General features: G+C 64.3%; 2 protein-coding genes across 6 annotated transcripts in view; both read left to right on the top strand.

Annotated features, from left to right (window-relative positions):
• Positions 1 to 5,479: 5,479 nt before the first annotated feature.
• Positions 5,480 to 15,189, top strand: PHF8 (PHD finger protein 8). Its single transcript, XM_067552126.1, has 21 exons — positions 5,480 to 5,692; positions 6,164 to 6,249; positions 6,386 to 6,506; positions 6,735 to 6,895; positions 7,039 to 7,180; positions 7,584 to 7,770; positions 7,861 to 8,023; positions 9,032 to 9,119; positions 9,399 to 9,505; positions 9,607 to 9,698; positions 9,956 to 10,045; positions 10,192 to 10,425; positions 10,611 to 10,708; positions 10,902 to 11,083; positions 11,252 to 11,337; positions 11,599 to 11,729; positions 11,893 to 12,158; positions 12,478 to 12,573; positions 12,729 to 12,838; positions 12,992 to 13,346; positions 13,606 to 15,189. The coding sequence occupies exons 1-21, from the start codon at positions 5,595 to 5,597 to the stop codon at positions 13,692 to 13,694; spliced, it is 2,982 nt and encodes a 993-aa protein (XP_067408227.1). The 5' UTR covers positions 5,480 to 5,594; the 3' UTR covers positions 13,695 to 15,189.
• Positions 15,190 to 16,288: 1,099 nt separating this feature from the next.
• HUWE1 (HECT, UBA and WWE domain containing E3 ubiquitin protein ligase 1) overlaps positions 16,289 to 20,664 on the top strand; it is a 54,080-nt gene continuing 49,704 nt past the window's right edge. For all 5 annotated transcript variants that reach the window (XM_067552108.1, XM_067552105.1, XM_067552106.1 and 2 more), the window contains exons 1-2: positions 16,289 to 16,367; positions 19,228 to 19,372. The gene's annotated coding sequence lies outside the window, so the exon portion shown is untranslated. The remainder of the gene's footprint in view (positions 16,368 to 19,227; positions 19,373 to 20,664) is intronic.

Raw genomic sequence — 20,664 nt, 5'->3', positions numbered from 1 at the left:
CCGTCAGAAGACGCCTGCCTGCCCGCCCGAGCTGGGATGTTTCACTCAGCGAGCTCGTCGGCCGTGAGTCTTTGACCCGCGTCCACGCGGCGCCAGCATCTGTCGTTTTTATTACTTTCACCATGTTTCAGAATCAGGCTGAGATCAGGCGTTTCTGTCTGGAGACCATGGCCCGTGTCTGCGAATCGCGAAGAAGTTAATCTGAAGCGGTTGGGATTGGAAATCTTTATGGACAGACGCCGGAGTTGATTAACTGGAGTTGAAAGCACTTTAGCGCTAGAATAAACTCCCTTTTCGGTGACCTGGTGGGACAGGGGAGGAATGTGATTTGAAGGACACGGCGTTTTACAGAATTTATCCCAATTCAGTGCAGCAGTTTACTCCCCTCTTCAATCCGGAAAAACAAATCTGGAATCACTGCTCCCTGAACTGCCGCTGCTAATCTTCCAGGGGGAAATCCTGAAATGTGGCAACCAGTCACAAACAGTGCTTTGGAAGATTTACGTTTCCCCCTACCTGCTGCCCCAGAGATTTTCAACACGACGACAGGTGGGATGCGGATCAGAGCCACAGAAATGGTGTGAGAGATGTAAGCAGCGCGATCTGTTCAGAAGGAGATCAAGAGGGGAGGCTTATGATGGAAAACCTTTGACATCCACGGGTCTTTAATCCAGCAGCGAGAGACGGCATGAAAACAAGGCACCAGTTTTTAGCAGTGAGGGCGGTTAACAATTGGGATGAACTCCCATGGAAGTGGTGCGTTCTCCACCTCTTGGGGTCTTCCCGCCCAGGGGAAAAGATTTATGATTTAAGCCCCTCACCAAGTGACGTAAACTAAATTGAAGATATACAGAAATAAGCGTCCGGCCTGGCAGGGGCATCCACGTCTCCACTAGATCAGTGCAGGTTCATGTTTTAGCTTCACACTGGAAATCAAAGGAAGGCGAGTTTTGACCGAAGAGGGGAGTTTGAACTGATCGGAGTTGGGGCTGGAGCTTTGCTTTGCACAAGTACATTTCTCGGGATTGTTTGGCGGAATCGCCCGTCTGATTCCCCCACATTGGAAATTGCTCGTCCCTTCTGGAAAACCTCGGCCACTTTGTCGCCCCTTATGCTTCTGCTTGGGGGGCTAGATCCCCACCCAGGTTGCTTTTTGAAATGTCACAGAAAGCCCGACAGCGCTGAGTGGAGGTGAAAAGATCTCCCTCTTTCACGTCGGCGTTCGGGAGGTCTTGAGTGGTGGAGGCCCCCGTGTACAGAGCTTGTTCTGTTTAGCTTATCGACGAACAGCTTGGGACACGATCTGGCCTGCACGGGCGTCCGAGGGAGGACGTGGAATCCTGTCGTTGGAGGTTTCTAAGAACAGGTTGGACAAACCCCTGTTGGGGATGGTCTAGGTTTACTTGGGACTGCGTCAGCTCCAGGGGCTGGACTGGACGACTTCTTGAGGTCCCTTCCAGCCTGACATCGCTCTGGTTTGGGCCGTGGGAGGTGGGAACCTCCATAACTTTGAGGATCCGAGACCTGGCTCCTGCCCTGGCAGACCCCATGTTTCCTGAAGTCCAAGGCCGGAGCTCTTGCGTAGCGCTGGGTGTTCAGTTTTACCGAGCTCAGAGCCAGCGGCTGGACGAAAGCATTTCCTCTGGAAACAGATCGGTCGGGAGGCGCGGCAGGGAATCGGTTGCGGTGAGACGTGCCCAGAGGATGCCACCAGGCCCTGGCTGCAGCGGAAGATGAAACGTCCCCATCCCAAATTTGCAAGGCAGCCAAGCAGCTCCGAGAACCATCCAGCCGCTTCAAAGAAGGTGGAAAAAGCCCCAAACAAACCCATCAAAGCCCAGAGTCGTGTGTGCGGGAAATTCCTGTGGGCCGAATCACGCGCTTGGGCTGCGGTCGCCGTGTCTGGCGGCGGAGGGCTGTCCAGACTAGCAGACAAAGGCGGGAGAGGTTTTTCCTCTCAACTTCGGACCTGCCGGCAATGGAGGCCTGAAATCAAAGGACCCGCCTCGCGCTCTCAGCTGTCAGGGTGGGTGCAGGACTGGGGCTGGCTTCAGTTCTGTGGCCTCTTGTGCCAGAGCTCAGACCGGCCCGTCCTTAGTAGTCTTCGCTGTCAGCCCGGAGCAGTTTCAGGCTAAATTTCTCCCTGGGTTTTTCTTTTCCTTGCGTAGATGAAACACTTTCTGAAGGGCACGGAACCCGTGTCCGCAGCCACGTCGGTCGGCATTGCCAGCTGCGGGTCTGGAGCTCCGGCCCGTCTACACCAGATGGGGACTGGCCCTGTGTGTTTAACCGGACAGCTGAAATCACACACCAGCCGGGACCCTTCTTCCTCCTGAGACAGAGAGGAGCACTTGGGTTGGATCCTTGGTCTCGCTGCGAACATCAGCAGCTGGATTTAACCCTTCAGCTCCCAGGTTAACCCTTTCTACTCCGGTTCAGCAAAGCCCCCTTGACTAAGTACGCATGTCAGCAACTTTGTTTTCTTTTTTTGCTGACTCGAAGCTTTAAAGAACAAAAAACAAAAAGAAGATCGAAGCAACTACCTGCCATTCTCTTGAGACTTTCAGGCCAGGGCCTGGCTACTGAATTCCTACCTGTGGCCGCTAAATCAACTGGCAGATCATTTAAGAGAGCCACTCAGACATCATTCTCTTCTCTTTTGTAACGATGTGTGTGTCAATCATATTAACTCACACGTGGATTTTTCAGTTTTCTCTTTCAATGTCCCCTGCGTGTGTGTCAGAAACCCACCCCCCGCCCCCACCTTCTCTTGAACTTTCATTCGACTCCCATCAAGGAAAATGAATTTTCCCGGTGACGAACCAGAACCCGTCCTTGGGCGTTGTTTGTGGCCAGCCTGCGGAAGCGGATCAAACCTCAGCTTGTCAGGTGCCAGGCTGGCCTGGAGGCAGATATCAAGTCCCACAGCACAGCTGTGGGCCCAGCTTCTGAGAATTTGAGATCACGTTAGCTGGCCTTAAAATCTGTCTGCCCCTCACCCGCACAGAAGAAGCAACCGGGCAATGAGCAGCCCTGGTTTAGTCAATGTTCATCTAGTTAGCGGAATTTATTAGATCCAGGTCTTGGCACGAGCTGTTTCCTGACCTGTATTTCTGCTAAATATGCATGTTCCCCTTTGTGTTGCTCTTCGCCTCCGGCCTCATGGAATCTTCCTCCTCCTGACTTTTCTTTTACGTTGATTTAATTTAATTTTTTTTTTTTTAAATCAAACCCCATTGCCCATCCTGCAGGGTAGACAATCCGTAGGGTTTCTACTGCTATTTACAGTTAAGGGGGGTTAAATAATAACCCCATTGCCCATCCTGCAGGGTAGACAATCCGTAGGGTTTCCACTGCTATTTACAGTTAAGGGGGGTTAAATAATAACCCCATTGCCCATCCTGCAGGGTAGACAATCCTTAGGGTTTCCACTGCTATTTACAGTTAAGGGGGGTTAAATAATAACCCCATTGCCCATCCTGCAGGGTAGACAATCCTTAGGGTTTCCACTGCTATTTACAGTTAAGGGGGGTTAAATAATTTTTGTTGATGTTAAGAACTTTCCCCCCAATTTTGAAGAAAAAGAAAAAGAAATCTATCTATCTATCTAATCTCCTACCTGGGGCACACACCTCCTTGGCTGTACCCTTGCACTTGTACGTTGATAGATGCTTTTATGGATAGAAACTAACGACTAGTGAGAGATTTATTTTTTTTTTTGAAGCAAACCTTGAAGTCTCAATTGTATGTTTTTTTGGGTTTTTTAAATTTTAAACCAGCTGAGTTTCCTTTCCCCACTTTGCCTCCCTGTCCTTCAAATAACTTTGCAGCTGCAGTTTTTTTAACCGTATCTATCCATATATTTTTCTCTCCCAAATTATGAAATGTTTTTAGCATAAGAACCTAGGTTTGGGGTTTTTTTTTTGTTTGTTTAAACACAAAAATACCTTTCACTGAAACGAGCAATCAGGTTATATGCTGTCAATTTACAGTTGTATGTTTTATTTACGAGGGGGGAAAAATATCCAAGTATGAAATTTCATGGGTTTTTTGTTGTTGTTGTTGTTAATCTTATCACTGAAATTCCACTCCCCCGGTTTTTTAATGCTACTGACACGTGTTTATTAGTGGATGGATAAATGTTACCTCTACTTCCCTTGCACCTCGGCCCTTGGCTATAAAATCCCCGTTGTCCCGCTAGTCCCAGATCCCACAACTTGCTCCGTAGTTTATCCCTGTAAGTTGGGACGGGTCCCGCGTTGGGAGGAAGACTGGCCGTAGTGGGGACGCGGGAAGGCTGCGTGGCGGAGGCAAAGCCGGCAGGGGGATGGCTTTGGGAATGTCTCGCTTGGGTGGATCTGGGTGTGTGGTACGGTCAGCTGTGATCGTGGAGAGAGACTTACAATACTTAATAAAGTCTATTCTTTTAGTAAACGCTGCCTGCGAGGGATTGTTCGCGTCCGCTGGAGCCGAAGGTAGAGGGCTGGGCCCCAGGACGCCGGGGTTCTCGTCCTGGTGGTGGGAGGGCAGCGGGGTCTAGGGGTTAGAGCGGGGGGTGGCTGGGCCCCAGGACGCCGGGGTTCTCGTCCTGGTGGTGGGAGGGCAGCAGGGTCTAGGGGTTAGAGCGGGGGGTGGCTGGGCCCCAGGACGCCGGGGTTCTCATCCTGGTGGTGGGAAGGCAGCAGGGTCTAGGGGTTAGAGCGGGGGGTGGCTGGGCCCCAGGACGCCGGGGTTCTCGTCCTGGTGGTGGGAGGGCAGCAGGGTCTAGGGGTTAGAGCGGGGGGTGGCTGGGCCCCAGGACGCCGGGGTTCTCGTCCTGGTGGTCTCTGGGAGCCAGGACTCCTGGGTTCTCTCCCTGGCTGTAGGAGGGCAGTGGGGTCTAGGGGTTAGAACAGGGGTGGGGCTGGGAGCCAGGACTCCTGGGTTCTCTCTGGTGTCCTTGAGAGCCAGGGCTCTGCCCCTCCCGTGATGGCGGGCGGCGCGGGACAATAACAGGGCCCCCCGGGGAGGGGGGGGCTTGTGCCACTCCCAAGATGGCGTCCCGCCCGCTCCCCGCCGCCAGGGAAGGCCGAACACGTTCCCTTCCCGCAATGTCCGGCCGAGCCGGCCATGTTGCCCGCCCTTGCCACTCCCAAGATGGCCGCGGCGCCCTTGGCGGCCGCGCCCGAGCTGGCCCCGCCCTTCCCTCCGCGCCACTCCCAAGATGGCCGCGTCCCCAGGCCCGCTAGCCCAGGCCGCTCCCAAGATGGCCGCCGGGGCCCCGCCCCGTATTTTGAATAAACTTTATTGAGAGGCTCGGCAGGCCGCAGCAGGATCCTGGGGCCTGGCCAGGCCGAGCGGCACCGGAGCGGGCCGGGGACCCGCGGGAGGGCGCGGCGCGGCGCGGGGGGAGGCGGCGAGCGAGCGAGCGAGCGAGAGAGACCCCCTCGCGGGGCGCCGGGCGGGGGCAGACCCCGCGGCTCGGGGTCGCGGGGGCCGATCGGGGGGGCCCGGAGCGCGGCACCCCGCGGGCTGGGCTGCGGCGGGGCGGGGCGGGGGGTCCCCCGAGTCCCGGCCCCCGGCTGGCCCCGAGCGGGGGGGTGCGGGGCGCCGCCATGGCCTCGGTGCCGGTCTATTGCCTCTGCCGCCTGCCCTACGACGTGACCCGCTTCATGATCGAGTGCGACGGCTGCCAGGACTGGTTCCACGGCAGGTGGGGCGCGGGGGGGCACCAGCGCTGCCCCGGGCCGGGGGTCTGGGCGGCCCGAGGGGGCCGGGGTCTGTCCCGGCGGGGGGAGGGGCGCGGGGTCTGCCCGGTGGGGGCGGGGAGTGGGGCCGGGGTCTGTCCCGGCGGTGGGGGGAGGGGAGTGGGGCCGGGGTCTGTCCCGGCGGGGGGGGGGGGGGAGTGGGGCCGGGGTCTGTCCCGGCGGGGGGGGGGAGGGGAGTGGGGCCGGGGTCTGTCCCGGCGGTGGGGGGCGGGCAGTGGGGCCGGGGTCTGTCCCGGCGGTGGGGGGCGGGCAGTGGGGCCGGGGTCTGTCCCGGCGGTGGGGGGAGTGGGGCCGGGGTCTGTCCCGGTGGGGGGAGGGGAGTGGGGCCGGGGTCTGTCCCGGCGGTGGGGGGCGGGCAGTGGGGCCGGGGTCTGTCCCGGGGCGGCGGCTGACCGACTCTCTCTCTCTCCGCCCAGCTGCGTGGGGGTGGAGGAGGACACGGCCGCCGACATCGACCTGTACCACTGCCCCGCCTGCCAGGTGGCGCACGGCCCCTCCATCAGTGAGTGCCCCCCCGACTGCCGGGGTCCCGGGGGGCTGGGGCGGGGCGGGGAGCCGGGCGTGGGGCCTGGCCGTGTGGGGGTGCGCCCCGCCGGCCCGGCTCGATCTCCCCCGCCGGGGGCTCCTGTCTCCCGCAGTGAAGCGGCGCCGCGGGCCCCCCAAGCAGCAGGATGTGGGGCTGAGCCGAGAGGCGGGTGCCACGGTGCGGACGGGCAGCGCCCAGTTCGTCAAGGAGCTTCGGGCCCGGGTGTTCCCCAGGTGAGAGTGATGTGGGGGCTGGGCTGGGCTGGGCTGGGCTGGGCAGGGCAGGGCGCGCTCTCCCCTGGCTGCTGGGGGGCACTGGGGCATGGCAGGGCAGGGCGCGCTCTCCCCTGGCCGCTGTCCCCACGCGGCGTTGTGTGTGGCTGTTCCCAGCCGCCCCGCCCCAGAGGTGGCTGCATCTGTGCTCTGCGGCTGTCCTCCGTGACTCTGTTCCCGCCCTCCCAGCGCGGACGAGGTGATCCTCAAGCCCAGCGGGGCGCAGCTGACGGTCGAGTACCTGGAGGAGAACAGCTTCAGCGTCCCCATCCTGGTGCTGAGAAAGGAGGGGCTGGGCATGACGCTGCCCGCGCCGTCCTTCTCCGTGCGCGACATCGAGCACTACGTGGGTAAGGAGGGGGCTCGGGGTCGCTGGGCCGTGGCCACGGTGGCTGGGGGGTGGGGGGTGGGGGGGAATACAGGGCTGTGGTGTGGGGCTGGCTGGGGGGCTGCGGCACGAGGGCGGGTCTGTCTCACCGTGCGCGCCCCCCAGGGTCCGACAAGGAGATCGACGTGATCGACGTGACCCGCCAGGCTGACTGCAAGATGCGCCTGGGCGACTTTGTCGCCTATTTCAGCGCTGCCCGGCGGGACAAGGTGCTGAACGTCATCAGCCTGGAGTTCTCCGAGAGCCGGTCAGCAGGGCTCCTGGGGGGTAACCTGGGGGCAGAGGGGCTCCTGGGGAGATGCTGGGGGGCTGGGGCAATCTGGGGGGCCGGGGCGGGCGGAAATCCGGGAGAGAGCGTATTCTCTCCCGGGCTCCTGGGTCTCTGTGTTCACTTGCTGTTCTCTGTCCCGGACGCCTGGGTCCCTAAGATGCCTAAAATGCACATCTCCCCCTCCCCCCCTCGGTTCTCTTCTCCCAACTCCGTCCCGGGGTCCTTGTGGCCTCTGGCAACCGGACTTCGTCCCGAGACGCTGGACTCCTGTGGGCCAGCGGCTCCCCCCGCCTGGACGCCAGGGTCCCCGTGCACTGATAGCTCCCCCCCCCCCCTCCCCCGGACGCCGGGGTCCCGCGCTGACGGCTCTGCCCCCCAGGCTGTCGAACCTGGTGGAGACGCCGAAGATCGTGCGGAAGCTGTCGTGGGTGGAGAACCTGTGGCCGAGCGAGTCGGTCTTCGAGCGGCCGAGCGTGCAGAAATACTGCCTGATGGGCGTGCGGGACAGCTACACCGACTTCCACATCGACTTCGGGGGCACCTCCGTCTGGTACCACCTGCTGCGGGTACGCCGGGCCGCGGGGCGGGCGGGGCCGGCAGGGGCGGGGCCGCGGGGCCCCCCGACTCACGCTCGTGTCTCCCCCCCTTCCCCGCAGGGCGAGAAGATTTTCTACCTGGTGCAGCCCAGCCCGGCCAACCTGGCCCGATTCGAGGCCTGGAGCAGCTCGTCCAACCAGAGCGAGACCTTCTTCGGCGACCTGGCCGAGCGCTGCTACCGCTGCCCACTGCGGCAGGGCCAGACGCTCTTCATCCCCACCGGTACCCGCCCTCCTCCTCCTCCCCCCCCATCCCCGCGGGAACCCGCCCTCCTCCTCCTCCCCCCCCATCCCCGCGGGAACCCGCCCTCCTCCTCCTCCTCCCCCCCCCCATCCCCACCCCGTACCCGCCCTCCTCCTCCTCCTCCCCCCCATCCCCGCGGGAACCCGCCCTCCTCCTCCTCCTCCTCCCCCCCCCTCCTCCCCCCCCATCCCCGCGGGAACCCGCCCCCTCCTCCTCCCCCCATCCCCGCGGGAACCCGCCCTCCTCCCCCCCCCCCCATCCCCGCGGGAACCCGCCCTCCTCCTCCTCCCCCCCCCCACCGGTACCCGCCCTCCTCCTCCTCCCCCCCATCCCCGCGGGAACCCGCCCTCCTCCTCCTCCCCCCCCCATCCCCGCGGGAACCCGCCCTCCTCCTCCTCCCCGCGGGAACCCGCCCTCCTCCCCCCCCCCCCATCCCCGCGGGAACCCGGAACCCCCTCCTCCTCCTCCCCCATCCCCGCGGGAACCTGCCCTCCTCCCCCCCCATCCTCCTCCCCCCTCCTCCCCCCCAGCCCCGCGGGAACCCGCCCTCCTCCTCCGCCCCCCCCATCCCCGCGGGAACCCGCCCTCCTCCTCCTCCCCCCCCATCCCCACCGGTACCCGCCCTCCTCCTCCTCCCCCCCCATCCCCGCGGGAACCCGCCCTCCTCCTCCTCCCCCCCCATCCCCTCCTCCTCCCCCCCATCCCCGCGGGAACCCGCCCTCCTCCTCCTCCCCCCCCATCCCCGCGGGAACCCGCCCTCCTCCTCCTCCCCCCCCATCCCCGCGGGAACCCGCCCTCCTCCTCCTCCCCCCCCATCCCCGCGGGAACCCGCCCCCCTCCTCCTCCGCGGGAACCCGCCCTCCTCCTCTTCCTCCGCGGGAACCCGCCCCCCTCCTCCTCCCCCTCCCCCGCAAAGGCCCGGCCTTTTCTGTGCCCGGGTCCCCCCGCCAAGGTGTCCTCAGAGTCTGACCCCTCTCTGCCCCCCAGGCTGGATCCACGCCGTGCTGACCCCCGTCGACTGCCTGGCCTTCGGGGGCAACTTCCTGCACAGCCTCAACATGGAGATGCAGCTCAAGTGAGTGTCGGGGGCGCCAAGCAGACACCCCTCTCCCCTCCCCCCCCGGGGCACAGACCCCGGCCTGGGGGTAGAGTTCCACCGAGCCTGGCGCTGGTGCAAAGCACTCTGGGAAAGGGCCCACATCTGCTCAGCCGGGGCCAACGGGGCGGCCATCCCCGTGCAGCGTTATGTGCGGCCGCCCCGCCCCGCCCCAGAGCTGGCTGCCTCTCGGCGCGGCGCCGGGTGGCTGTTCCCCAGCTGCCCTGCTCCAGCCTGGCCTGGTCTCTCCCCCCCCAGGGCCTACGAGATCGAGAAGCGTCTGAGCACGGCCGATCTCTTCAGGTTTCCCAACTTCGAAACCATCTGCTGGTACGTCGGCAAACATCTGCTGGACATCTTCCGAGGTGAGCGGGGCTGGCCGGCGGGGGTGGGGGTTGTCCGTCCGTCCGTCCATCTCCCACCCCCCACCAGTTGGCCTGACCCTGCCTGTCTCTTGCTCCTCCAGGCCTGCGGGAGAATCGCCGACACCCGGCCGCCTACCTGGTCCACGGAGCGAAAGCTCTGAACACGGCCTTCCGGGCCTGGACCCAGAAAGAGGTGAGGGGCCCCCCAACACCCCGACCCCCGGGGGCGGATGCCGGGCCCGTGGCTCTGATCTGAGGGCAGGGGAGGTTACCAGGCTGGCTGGGTCAGCGGGTTTGATCCAGAGAGAGGAAAATACTGCATTACAAATAGCTGCCATGCCCCACCCCAGCGCCAGCTGCATCTCAGGGCTGTCGGGGGGATATTAGCGCGACAGAGGCACCTGCCCTGGCGCTGCAGCCCTCAGTGACTCCTCCCTGCTCCCCTCCCAGGTGCTGCTGGAGCACGAAGACGAAATCCCGGGCACCGTGCGTCCCGCGCAGCTCATCAAGGACCTGGCCAAGGAGATCCGCCTGGTGGAGGTGAGGGCAGCGCTGCCGCTGGGGGGCGCCGGGGCTCAGCAGGGTGCGGTCTCCCTGGGCAGGCAGGGCCGGGCACTGGGGGCAGCGTGCCGTGGGCTCTCCCCGGCCAGGCGGGGCCAGGGGCAGGTGGATTAAAACCCTCCCAGAACATCTTTCAGCAGAACATCGGGAAGACGGGCAGCCCCTTCGGGCGGCAGAGAGCGCCCCCGCCCGGCACCAGGAGAGGAGACCCGAGCCCCCAGGAGCTGGGCAGGAGGGGCGGGCGGAAGGGGCACGAGGGCCCAGCTGCCAGCGCCCCCACGCGGCTGGGCCTGGATCTGCTGGACACACACGTGGAGCAGCCGCCGCTGGAAAGCACCGAGAGCTCCCACGCAGAGGAGGTGAGGGGCGGGGCCGGGGGCGGGGCGGGAGGGGGCTCTCCCCCGAAAACGGGACATGCCTGCATCTTATCGCCGGGCAGCGTTATGCGTGGCTGTTCCCAGCTGCCCTGCCCCAGAGGTGGCTGCATTCGCGTCAGCGCCATCTCCCCATTTGCTGAGCCCCCTCACCCCCCTTTCCTTCACAGTTGGACGTGCCCAGCTCCAGCCTGGAGGAGACGGACGTGGATTCGGAGCTGGCCGAAGGGGAGCTCACCCTGGTGCTGGCCAACGGCCGGCCGGTGCGGTGAGTGGGGGGGGCAGTGGGGCAGGGTGGGTGGGTGGGTCTAAGGGGGTGCGGGGCCAGGTGGAGAGTCAGCACTGTCAACAGGCGGGGCTGGGTGCTGTGGGGCGGGGGGCACTCTCCCTGGCAGGAGGGGCTGGGCGCTGTGGGTGCCGTGCTGTGGGGCGCGGGGTCTGACCTGTTCGCCCCCTGGCAGGACGAAGAGGGGCAGAGGCTCAGGGCGCCGGCGGCCGCGCCCGTCCCGGTCCCGGTCCCAGTCCCCCACCAGCTCCCCGGGCGCCCAGGGCCTGGACCTCGACTCGGAGGAGGATCTGCAGATCGACGAGACGCCCCCCCGCAAGGAGCGGCGGGGCCCAGCGCCCCCCAGGAGACTGGCCAGTACGTCAGCCCCCCGCCCCACACTCCCGCCCCACAGCCCCGGCCCCCGCCCGCCCGGCGGTGCCCCTCACTCCCGACCCCCCCGCCCGCCCGGCGGTGCCCCTCACTCCTGACCCGCAGCCCCTCCTGGGGCCGGTGGCTGAGTGGCTCTGCCCGTCTCTTTCCCAGAATTCCCCAGGAAACTGCCAAGGGCCAAACCCTGCTCGGACCCCAACCGCGTGCGGGAGCCTGGGGAGGTGGAGTTTGACATTGAGGTAAAGGGGGGCTGGGAGCGGGGGAGTGGGGGCAGGGGGATGTGAGGACTGGGTGCTGTGGGGCTGGGAGCAGGGGGTGGGGGCTGGGCGCCGTGGGGCTGGGGGCAGGGGGGGTAGGCATTGTGGGGCTGGGCGCCGGGGGGCTGGGAGCAGGGGGTAGGCATTGTGGGGCTGGGAGCCGTGGGGCTGGGGGCAGGGGGAAGGTTCCGGGGCAGGTCTCAGCCATGGGGCGCCCCCCGTCTCTCTGACCCGTCTCCCCAGGAGGACTACACCACGGAGGACGAGGACGGCTCGGGGGACGAGGGGCTGGAGCCGGGGGGCAGCGCAGCCGGGATCCTCGACCTCCTGAAGGCCAGTCGGCAGGTGGGGGGGCCGCACTACGACGAGCTGAGGTGAGGGGCCGGGGGGCGACGGGAATGTGCTGGTGGTGGGAGGGGCGGGGGAGGCTCAGGTGGCTCTGCTGGGGGCGTGGGGGGGGGGGTCGCAGGGGCACCGTGCCGGGGCAGCGCGGGGGGGCTGTATCAGGTGCTGACTCCGGCCCCCCCTCTGCCCCAGCGACGCGCCGGCCTCGCCCAGCACGCAGGAAGCCATCCAGGGGATGCTGCGCATGGCCAACCTGCAGGCCGCCGGCTCCTCGCCCAGCCGCCCGGCCGCGTGGGGCCCGGGCCACGAGCGCGGCTGGGGGGGCGGGGCGGGCAGCCAGCGCCCGGCCAGGCGGCCCCCCAAGCGGGCGGCCGCCCACAGCACGGACAGCGAGGGCGAGACGGGCAGCATGGACGAGCAGGAGAGTCTGGGCGCCTGCTTCAAGGACGCGGAGTTCAGTGAGTGCCGGGGCGGGGGGAGCGTGGGGCCCGGCCCCTAGCGGGTACCGGCTGGTGGGGGGTGGACGGGGTGTCGGCTGGCAGGAGGGTGGGCTGCGGGGGTGCAGGCCCGGTCCCTCTAGGGGGCATCAGCTGGCTCGGGGGGCGGGAGGGGCCTGGGCCCTCTAGGGCATGCCAGCCAACTTGGGGGGTGCGGAGGGCAGAGTCTGTTCCCTCTGGGGGGGCGCTGGCTCCCGTCCCAGCCCCAGGGCGGGGGGGCCGGTCGGCTCAGGGGCACGGGGCCCCTCCCCACCTGACCCCCTGCCGCCCGCCCCCCCAGTTTACCCGTCTCTTGAGTCGGACGAGGACGACCCAGCCTTGAAGTCGCTACCAAAGAAGAAGAAATGTACGGACGACGCCCCCTGGAGCCCGAAAGGTAACGGAACCCAGGCGTCGGGGCCGTGGGGCCAGTGCGGGGAGCAGCGGGGCTGGGAGCCAGGACGCCTGGGTTCTCTCCTGGCTGGGGGAGGGAGGGAGGGATCCTGTCTGGGATCCGTGAACTCAGATCCCCCCGTCTGCTCCCCGCTGCAGCCCGGGTGACCCCGACGCTGCCCCGCCAGGACCGGCCCGTGCGGGAGGGGACCCGAGTGGCGTCTGTCGAGACGGGGCTGGCGGCTGCCGCGGCCAAACTGGCTCAGCAGGTAACGAGCCCAGAGTTGCCGGGGGGCGGCACTTCCGGGAGCGGGGCGGGGGCAGGCTGGGGCTGAGGGGGGCGCTGTCCCCCGGCAGTCAGGGCCGGGCACCATGGGGCAGGGGCTCTGCTCTCCCCCCTACCCCAGCGCTCTGTGTCCCAGGAACACCAGCGCACGCAGCGGCGGAAGAGCCAGGCCAAGAGGAGGCCCCCGTCGCCGAAGGAGCCGGACCCGGACCCGGAGCCGGAGCCAGACCTGGAGTTGGAGCTGGAGCCGGAGCCAGAGCCGAAGGCGGCCGCTGTGCTGGACGACGCCCCCGGGGCGGCCCCGGCGCCCCCCATCCCCGAGCCCAAGGCCGAGCCCTACGCCGGCAGCCTGGCAGACCACGAGTACACGGCCCGGCCCAGCGTCTTCGGCCTGGCTCCGCTCAGCCGCGGCACCACCCCCATGGCGCCCGGCGTCTTCCTCTCCCAGCGGCGCCCCTCCGCCGGCGCCCCTGGCACCCCGCCTGCTCAGGGTAAGGGCGCCTGGCAAGGGCCGGGACACCTGGCTTCCCTCCCCAGCTCTGGGAGGGGAGCGGGGGCTAGTGGTTACGGCAGGGCGGGCTGGGAGCCAGGACTCCTGGGTTCTCTCGGGTGTAGCTGTTACAGCTGGGGGCGGGAGGGGGGCTTGGAGCCAGGCTACCTGGGTTCCAGGGTGGGGCTGCTCCTATCTTCTGTGGTGGTGGGGGGGCTGGGGTCAGTCCACCCCCCCTCACCCTGCTCTGTCCCCCCCAGGAAAGCGCCCCAAGAAGGGGCTGGCCACAGCCAAGCAGCGGCTCGGACGCATCCTGAAGATCCATCGCAACGGGAAGCTGCTTCTCTGAGCCCCGAGGAGCCGGGGGGGGGAGGAGGCAGCATTGACCCCCCCGCACCTCCCCACCTGGGACTGCATCCCTGAGACCCTCCGATGGACCTTCACGGGGGTGTGGCTTGCGTGGCGCTTGCTCCGATTGGCTGCTGGGTCCCAGTAGCCCCACCCCCCATTTCCCTTCCCCTTTGTGTCTGATTGGTCTCTTCTGTCCTGGGGGGGGCCTTGAACTCATTGGGGGCCTGGATTGAGCCCCCCCACTTTGGAAGGGATACAGACTTCAGCACCTGCCTGCAGGCCCATTTCTCCTCCCCCCCAGGACTTTAGGGTCCCACCCCCCTTCCCTGAGACAGGACCTGTCCTAGGGCCCCCCACCCTGCGCCCCAGGGCAACACGTGCTAGCCATGGCTGGGGTGTGGGAGGGCGCTGGATGGGGGACACCCTGCCCAGACAGCCCCCTGGTATTCCCCCCATCAGCGGGGGGGAGGGAAATGATCCCCCCACTTGCCACCTTCTGTGGGGTGCAGCTGGCTCCTGACCTGCAGGTGCACGGGAGGGGTGTGGGGGGCAGTGGTAGAGGCGTGAAGGGTCCCTGTGCTGGAGGCTGCCCCCACTGGTAGAAGGGGGGTGGTGGGGGCCCTGCTCTGCCCCGCCCTGCCCGGGGTCTGGTTCCCAGCCGCGTGCAGCCTTCGTTCTGTTTTGTAGCTGTGGGTCGCGCGGGCGTTTGGAAACCGCGAGACTTTTTATATCAAGGGTTAGAATAAAAATCTGTCTGTTCTGCCTCTCTGGGGGGAGACCCCCCCGCCTCCTTCCTCTGCCTCCCCCGCGCTGTATGGAGACCCCCCCCTCCTCCCCTGTGTACTGCATAGAGCCCCCCAACCTGAGATCGGGGCAGTGGCCTGAGCACTGCAGAGTGCACCCCCCCCCCCACGGAAAGTCTTGCTCGAACTTAGCCTGTAATGGCCCCTCCCCCCACGTCTCTTCGGGGCTCCTCGGGGTGCACCGTGGTGCGTTCCCCTCATCCTGTTGGCTGTGCCGCTGGCTCCCTGCACCCATTTCCCCTGCCCACTAGGGCCCCCCCCCCCCCAATCGCTCCAGCCCACGGGGCCCTGGGGCTCTGTATGCCTCCTCCCCCATCCCTTCCCTGCCGCCAGCCCCATGTGGGCAAGGACAGGTGCGCCAGGTGCTGGCTGAACTGCCCCACTGCCCATCCCCCCACCTGCTGTGCCCATTGTCCCCAGCCCCCCGGGGGGGGCTGTGTCAGTGCAAAGGGCAGCTGGGGAAACTGAGGCACCACAAGTTGCTCCAGCTCCTCCAGGAAGAGAGGACCCAGGCGTCCGGGCTCCCAGCCCCCCCGAACCAGGGAGAGGACCCAAGCGTCCGGGCCCACAGCCCCCTCCACCCATGTTGCCTTGTGACGTCATTGGTTTGGGGGATGATGTCACATAACCCCCCTCGGGGAGGGGGAAGGGCAGGATGGTCGCGTGTCCGCGGGGTGGTGGCTCAATAAAGTTACATTTGGCTCAAGCAGAGCTGGGATTGGGCCTTGGGGTTGAAATATCGCGAGAAAAAAACCGCTGAGGTCTCGCGAGACGTGAGTGGATCGACGGAGCCAGCCGTCCGAGAACTCGCGAGAGCTGAGGGCGTAGGGGCGGGCCAGACAGTCAACCGAGAGCTCGCGCGATTTGAAAGCTCTCTGAGTCGTCCCTCCAGCTCTCGCGAGATTAGAGGAGCCCGTGGAGGAAGTGCGCCGGCAGGTTGAAACTCTCGCGTGGCTTCCTATTATCGCGAGAACTCACGTCAGCCCTCGTCCGCCCTCCCCCGCAGCGGCCGGCAGTTCTCGGACCCTGTCGCCTTGGTGACGGTAAGTTCTCGCGCGATTTCCGCTCAGCTCTCAGTCCCCTCCCCTTCCAGCTCCGTGCACAGCGCGGCGGGGCGGGGGACGCGTCCAGCTCCCCCTCAGGGCCTGACCTCTCGCGAGTTTTCTCATCCTCTCACAACTCTGGGAGCGAGTTATCGCGAGAGCCTGTCAGTTATCGCGCGATTTTCCTCCCGAGCCGAAGGCAGTTACCTTATGGGTGGCGGGAACATCGCGAGAGTTGCGGGCTCAATTTACGCGATATCTCGTCGACCCCCCGCCCCCCATTTATCCCTCGCCGTAAACGGTTAATGTGACCAGTCTCGCGGAAGGCGGGACCCTCGCGAGATTTGCAATCTCAATTCTCGCGGGATCCACTGCGCAGCAGGCGGCCTCGCGGTGAGTTCTCGTCCCGGAACTATCGCGCGATTTCGCTCGTCCCTTCTGCCTGAGGGGATGGCTCCGCCGGCCACTGACCGCTAGTCACGCGGGCCTCCCACCACCAGCTGTCGCGAGATCCCGGCCCTCCCGTTCTGGCTGGACAGTCCCGCCGCGAAATCTCGCGGGAACTGCCTCAGGAACGCTCGCGAGAGCTGGCCCCACTCGGCCGCTCCTGGGCGCTGAAGTCGCCCGCTCCAAATCTCGCGGGATCTGCCAGGCTCGGTTCTCGCGGGCGGGGCCCGGCTGCGGAGTCTCGCGGGATCCCGTCCCCGGGCGGCAGGTGGCGAGTTCTCGCGGGATCTGCGGCGGGGCTGAGGCTCGGGGGCTGCTGTTAAGATGGCGGCGGCGGGAGGCGGCGGGGCCTGGTACTGACCCCCCCGCCCAGAGCAGGTACCGCGGGGGGAGGGGGGCACCCCGCCGCCCTGACAGGGACCCGCCCCCGGGGGGAGGGAGCGGGAGACCGGCCCCCCCGCCCGCCAGGGGCCCGCCCCCCCCCCGGCCCGCCCCCCCCGGGGGGAGAGAGCGGGAGACCAGCCCCCCCCCCCCCCCCCCCCCCCCCCCCCCCGGGCGCCTTCACCCCGACAGGGACCTGCCCCCGTTGGGACCTGCCCCCCCCGCGGGGAGATCTGCCCCCCCACCCGGACAGGGCCTTTCCGCCCCCCCCTCACTGGGGAGGGCCTCCCCACATGTGCCCGACCCCCCCCCGGCAGGGACCTGCCCCTCCCCGGAGAGGGGAGCCGGGTCCCCCCGCCGCTGTGGGGGTGCGGGATCCCCGGCGCTCACAGCCGGGCTGCTCTTTCCCCTACAGCTCTCCACTCCTGCACCCTGTGGGCAGGGACCCGGCTTCCCCCAGCCCCCGGGTGAGGGACCTGCCCCGCCCATGGAGACCCCCTGCCCCATCCCCCCGTGGGCTACTGCCCCTTTGCCGCCCCTATGGGGCAGGGACCTGCTTCCCTTTCCCTGCCGCCCTGGAGGGTGGGGTTCCCCCCCACGAGGGACTGTCCTGGCCTCCCCCCTCCTGTGAAATCTTCCCCCTCTGAAGGAGCCTCTCGTGCCCCCTTGCTGGGCAGAGAGCTAGCTTCCCCCATGAGACCCACAGGAGGAAAGTCCCCTCTTCCCCTCCCCCCCCCCAGGGTACTTGCTGCCCTACCCAGGGACAGGGACTTCTCCCTGGGATCCCTCCTCCCATGAGGGTCCTCCTTATCCCCCTGCTCAGCCAGAGATCATTTCCTCACCACCCCATTGGGATCCCTTCATAAGGGACTCCCCCAGCCCTTTCCCAGGTAGGCTCCCCTTATTTCTCCCAGTGTGCGTAGGGGGGTGTGCTTTTTCCCCTTATAGATGTGGGAGGGACTTCCCTTATCCTCCAGCATGGCCTCTCATATGGGGGAAGGGATCTGACCCTCCCCCACACCTCTGGAGCCCTCAGCAGTGACTCCCATTTTACACCATGCAGGGGCTCTTCCCCATTTCCCTCAACTTCATGACAGGGCTTTTGTTGTCGTCCCCCCCCTCAAACGTGGAAGTGTTTGAAGGGGGGTGGATGTCTCCAGAAGGCATGGAATGATGGGGGGGGAGCGTGAAGAGCCCAAAGGAGGACCCCCTGAAGCTTTTGGGGAGTGGGGTGGGGAGATGAAGCTAGATGACTCTCATCCAAAAGGGAGGATTTTTTAGGGTGCTGGAGATGTGAAAGAGGATGAGTCAGGGATGTCTCCCCAATTTCTTCAGGGGACAGGGAAAGCACACCCTATGCCCAGGCAGGACAGGAAGCGCTGTAATTGGGGAAATCCCTCCCTACCCACACAGCTGAGGGAGAGAGCTTATCGGGACTCCCCCCGCCCCCCTCCAACTGTGGGTATTGCTGTAACTAGGCCAAGCTCCAGAAATCTTTCCTGTATGCCTGCCTCCAGAGGGGGAGCACCCAGAGCTGGGACCCCTTGCATGTGGGGCGAAGCTGCAGAACCCCTCAATTCTGAGTCTCAATTGAGGTCCCGTTCCTAGCTTCCGTCAGACCCTTGTCCATGCTACCCTCTGGAGCCGGTGAGGAATTTCTAGAGAAGTTGGGCCGTTGCTGGGCCATGGAAATAGCTGTAGCAATTGACAAGCTTAGCACGGGGGGATTGTTCTAGCATGTCTGACAGTGCTCCTATCGTAGCTGCCAAAAGCTCTGCCTGCTGGGGAGAAGCCCTGATCCGCTTAGAACGAGGTACTTCTCCCTGATGGGCAGGTTTGAGCACGGTTTGGGGGTGACCAGCCGCACGGCTTATCATGCGAGGAGGTGGGAGAGACCCTGGCACTGCATAAATAACTGTAGGTCCTACACTAGTGCAGAATGCTTGTTGGGTGGCTAGGGCTTGTCAGACTTTTTAGCTCTTCATTGCTTCGTTTGCACATATAGCAACACCTAGCTTCTTTCAGGAGTGGTTCTCGGGGGGCTGGAGTGTTGTTTGCAGCAAATGTCTGTCTGGGGTGTGAGGTAAGTTTCGTAGGTCAGACTAGATCACAGTGGCCCTTTCTGGCTAACATAGGCCAGGGAATTTCACCTGCTGATTTCCTGCAGATGAGAACATGAGCACGGCAATACTGGCAAAGCGCCGGTCCATCCAGCCCAGTTCTCTCTCACCTGCAGTGCCCAGTCGCAGAGCTTCAGGGGAGTGTAGAGAACAGGGCAATTTTGGAAAGATCCACCCTGTCTTCCCCTCCCAGCTTCTGGGATTAGGGTTGCCCCACACATGGGGTTGCATCCCTGACCATCTTGGCTAATAGCCATCGATGGACCTGCCCTCCAGGAAGTTATCTAGTTCTTTTTTGAACCCAGTTATGTATTTTTGGTCTTCATAACACCTCAGTCAGGTGTCGGTGAGTTCCACAGATTAATTGTGCGCTGCGTGAAGAGGCATTTCCTCTTGTTTTGTATCCGACCTTCTGCTTATGAACTTTGAAGTGACTCCTGGGTTTTGTATTGTGGGAAAGGGTAAATAACACTTCTCAGTTCACTCTCTCCACGCCAGGCAGGGATACCCGAGACTGAATGGGGTGGTGTTACAGGTACCCCACCTGCCTTCCTCTCTGCCCTTGTCTCACTCCGACTGCCTGGGACATCTCTTATTCTTAATCCATCAGCATCATCCTGTCCACTAAATATCCAGCTCTCCATGGTCTGTCCTCTCCCCTGTGCTGGGATCTCCATAGACTCACTCCACCCAACCCCCCAATGCCAGGTCTCACGAATGTCTGTGGTTTCTCCTAGGCCCTCAGTTAGTCTGGTTGAAGTGGATTAGAGTGACTGCGAAAACCAGAAGGTGTTTCCTTTGGCCAGCTGGGGCGAACCGTGGGTGCCGGACTAGTGATTTGGATAGCAGACCAGACCGAGCATGGATTGGCTGTGATTCCAGGTGGGTGCCCGCGCGTCTCTGGCCCTCGCTTCCTACAGCTGGCGGGAACTCTGCGGGGAAGCTGGATGGTCAGCTGCCGCATTGCTCTGGTGGCGATCTCAATGCGCGGTTGTGTGTTGGGGGCGAGAGGCTGGAGACGGCGACTCGTGGTGGTCATGTCACTATCGTGCTCCGAGGGGGCAGTGTAAGGACCCAGGCATGGCGGAGGGCCGTGGTGAACTGGCTAACACTGGAGCAGGCAGGTGTGTTCTGTCTCTAGATTGATCTTCATGCAGAGGAGGTGCCCTGCTTGTGATCTCAGAGGTCCTCTCTGTGCTGGGGACTGCACAGAGATGTGGTGAGAATGTCCCTGTGCCAAGGAGTTGCTGGCAGGGGAAACCGAGGCATGGAGGCGCTCACCCAAAGGCAGAGCTAGGCATGGGACTCTCCAGACGATGCTCTCTCGGGTGGGGTGGGGTGTTTGGTGGCTGTAAGTGTGGGTGTTTTCGTGCTGAAATCCCTGCAGTCAGATCTGGGTGTTGGCCAGGTCATTCATCTGCTCTGGAAAACAAGGCTGTTGCTGACAAATCCCGGGGATGCTCGTGGTGTGCTTGGAGATCCTTGCATGGAACGTGAGCTCTAGTGGGTTAGAGCAGCGTAGCGGGGAGCCAGGACTCCTGGGTTCTATCCCCAGCTTTGGGAGCAGAGTGGAGTCTAGTGGTTACAGCAGGTGGGAGCAGGGCTTGGAGCCAGGACTCCTGGGTTCCATTTCCAATTCTGCCAGACTGTGACCTCTGTCAAGTCACTTAACTTCCTGGTGTCTTCGCTGCGCACAATCCAGAGGATAATGGTGGCTGCAGCGAGATTGAATGTGTTAAGTCCAAGGGGTGATTCCCTTCCATAAGGGTTCAGCCCAAACTGAGCCGAATGGGTGTTTAGGCCTTGACACGGGTCCAGCAACACCGTTCTTCCCTGCTGTATCCGCACTTGACTGCGGCACCTTCTGCTGTGTCCCGTGCTCTGAAACAGGTGCTAATGCCTGGGTGGGAAGAGCTGATGTATTGGTGGTCTGCAATCTCTTGGGCTTGGGAAGCTCTTGTCTGGGAGGGCTGGGCTTAGCCCTGTGGGAGAGCTAGTGTTGACTGATTCAGATGGTGTGGCCTGCCTATTAAAATGCAGCGTCACTACGGGATATTATATTTAGCCTTGTGAATCAAACAGAGTCAAAATAACCTTTTCCACTCCAACTCCCCCTGCTTTGGCAGGCCTGTGAATAATGGGGAGCCGATGCTGGAGGCAGGCTCGGGTACGGC

This window comes from Emydura macquarii, unplaced genomic scaffold (assembly GCF_026122565.2).
Source record: "Emydura macquarii macquarii isolate MOO-44397 ecotype Brisbane River unplaced genomic scaffold, CSIRO-AGI_Emac_v2 contig_1386, whole genome shotgun sequence".
Taxonomy (NCBI): Eukaryota; Metazoa; Chordata; order Testudines; family Chelidae; genus Emydura; species Emydura macquarii.
This window is presented reverse-complemented; position numbering and strand designations above follow the sequence as displayed.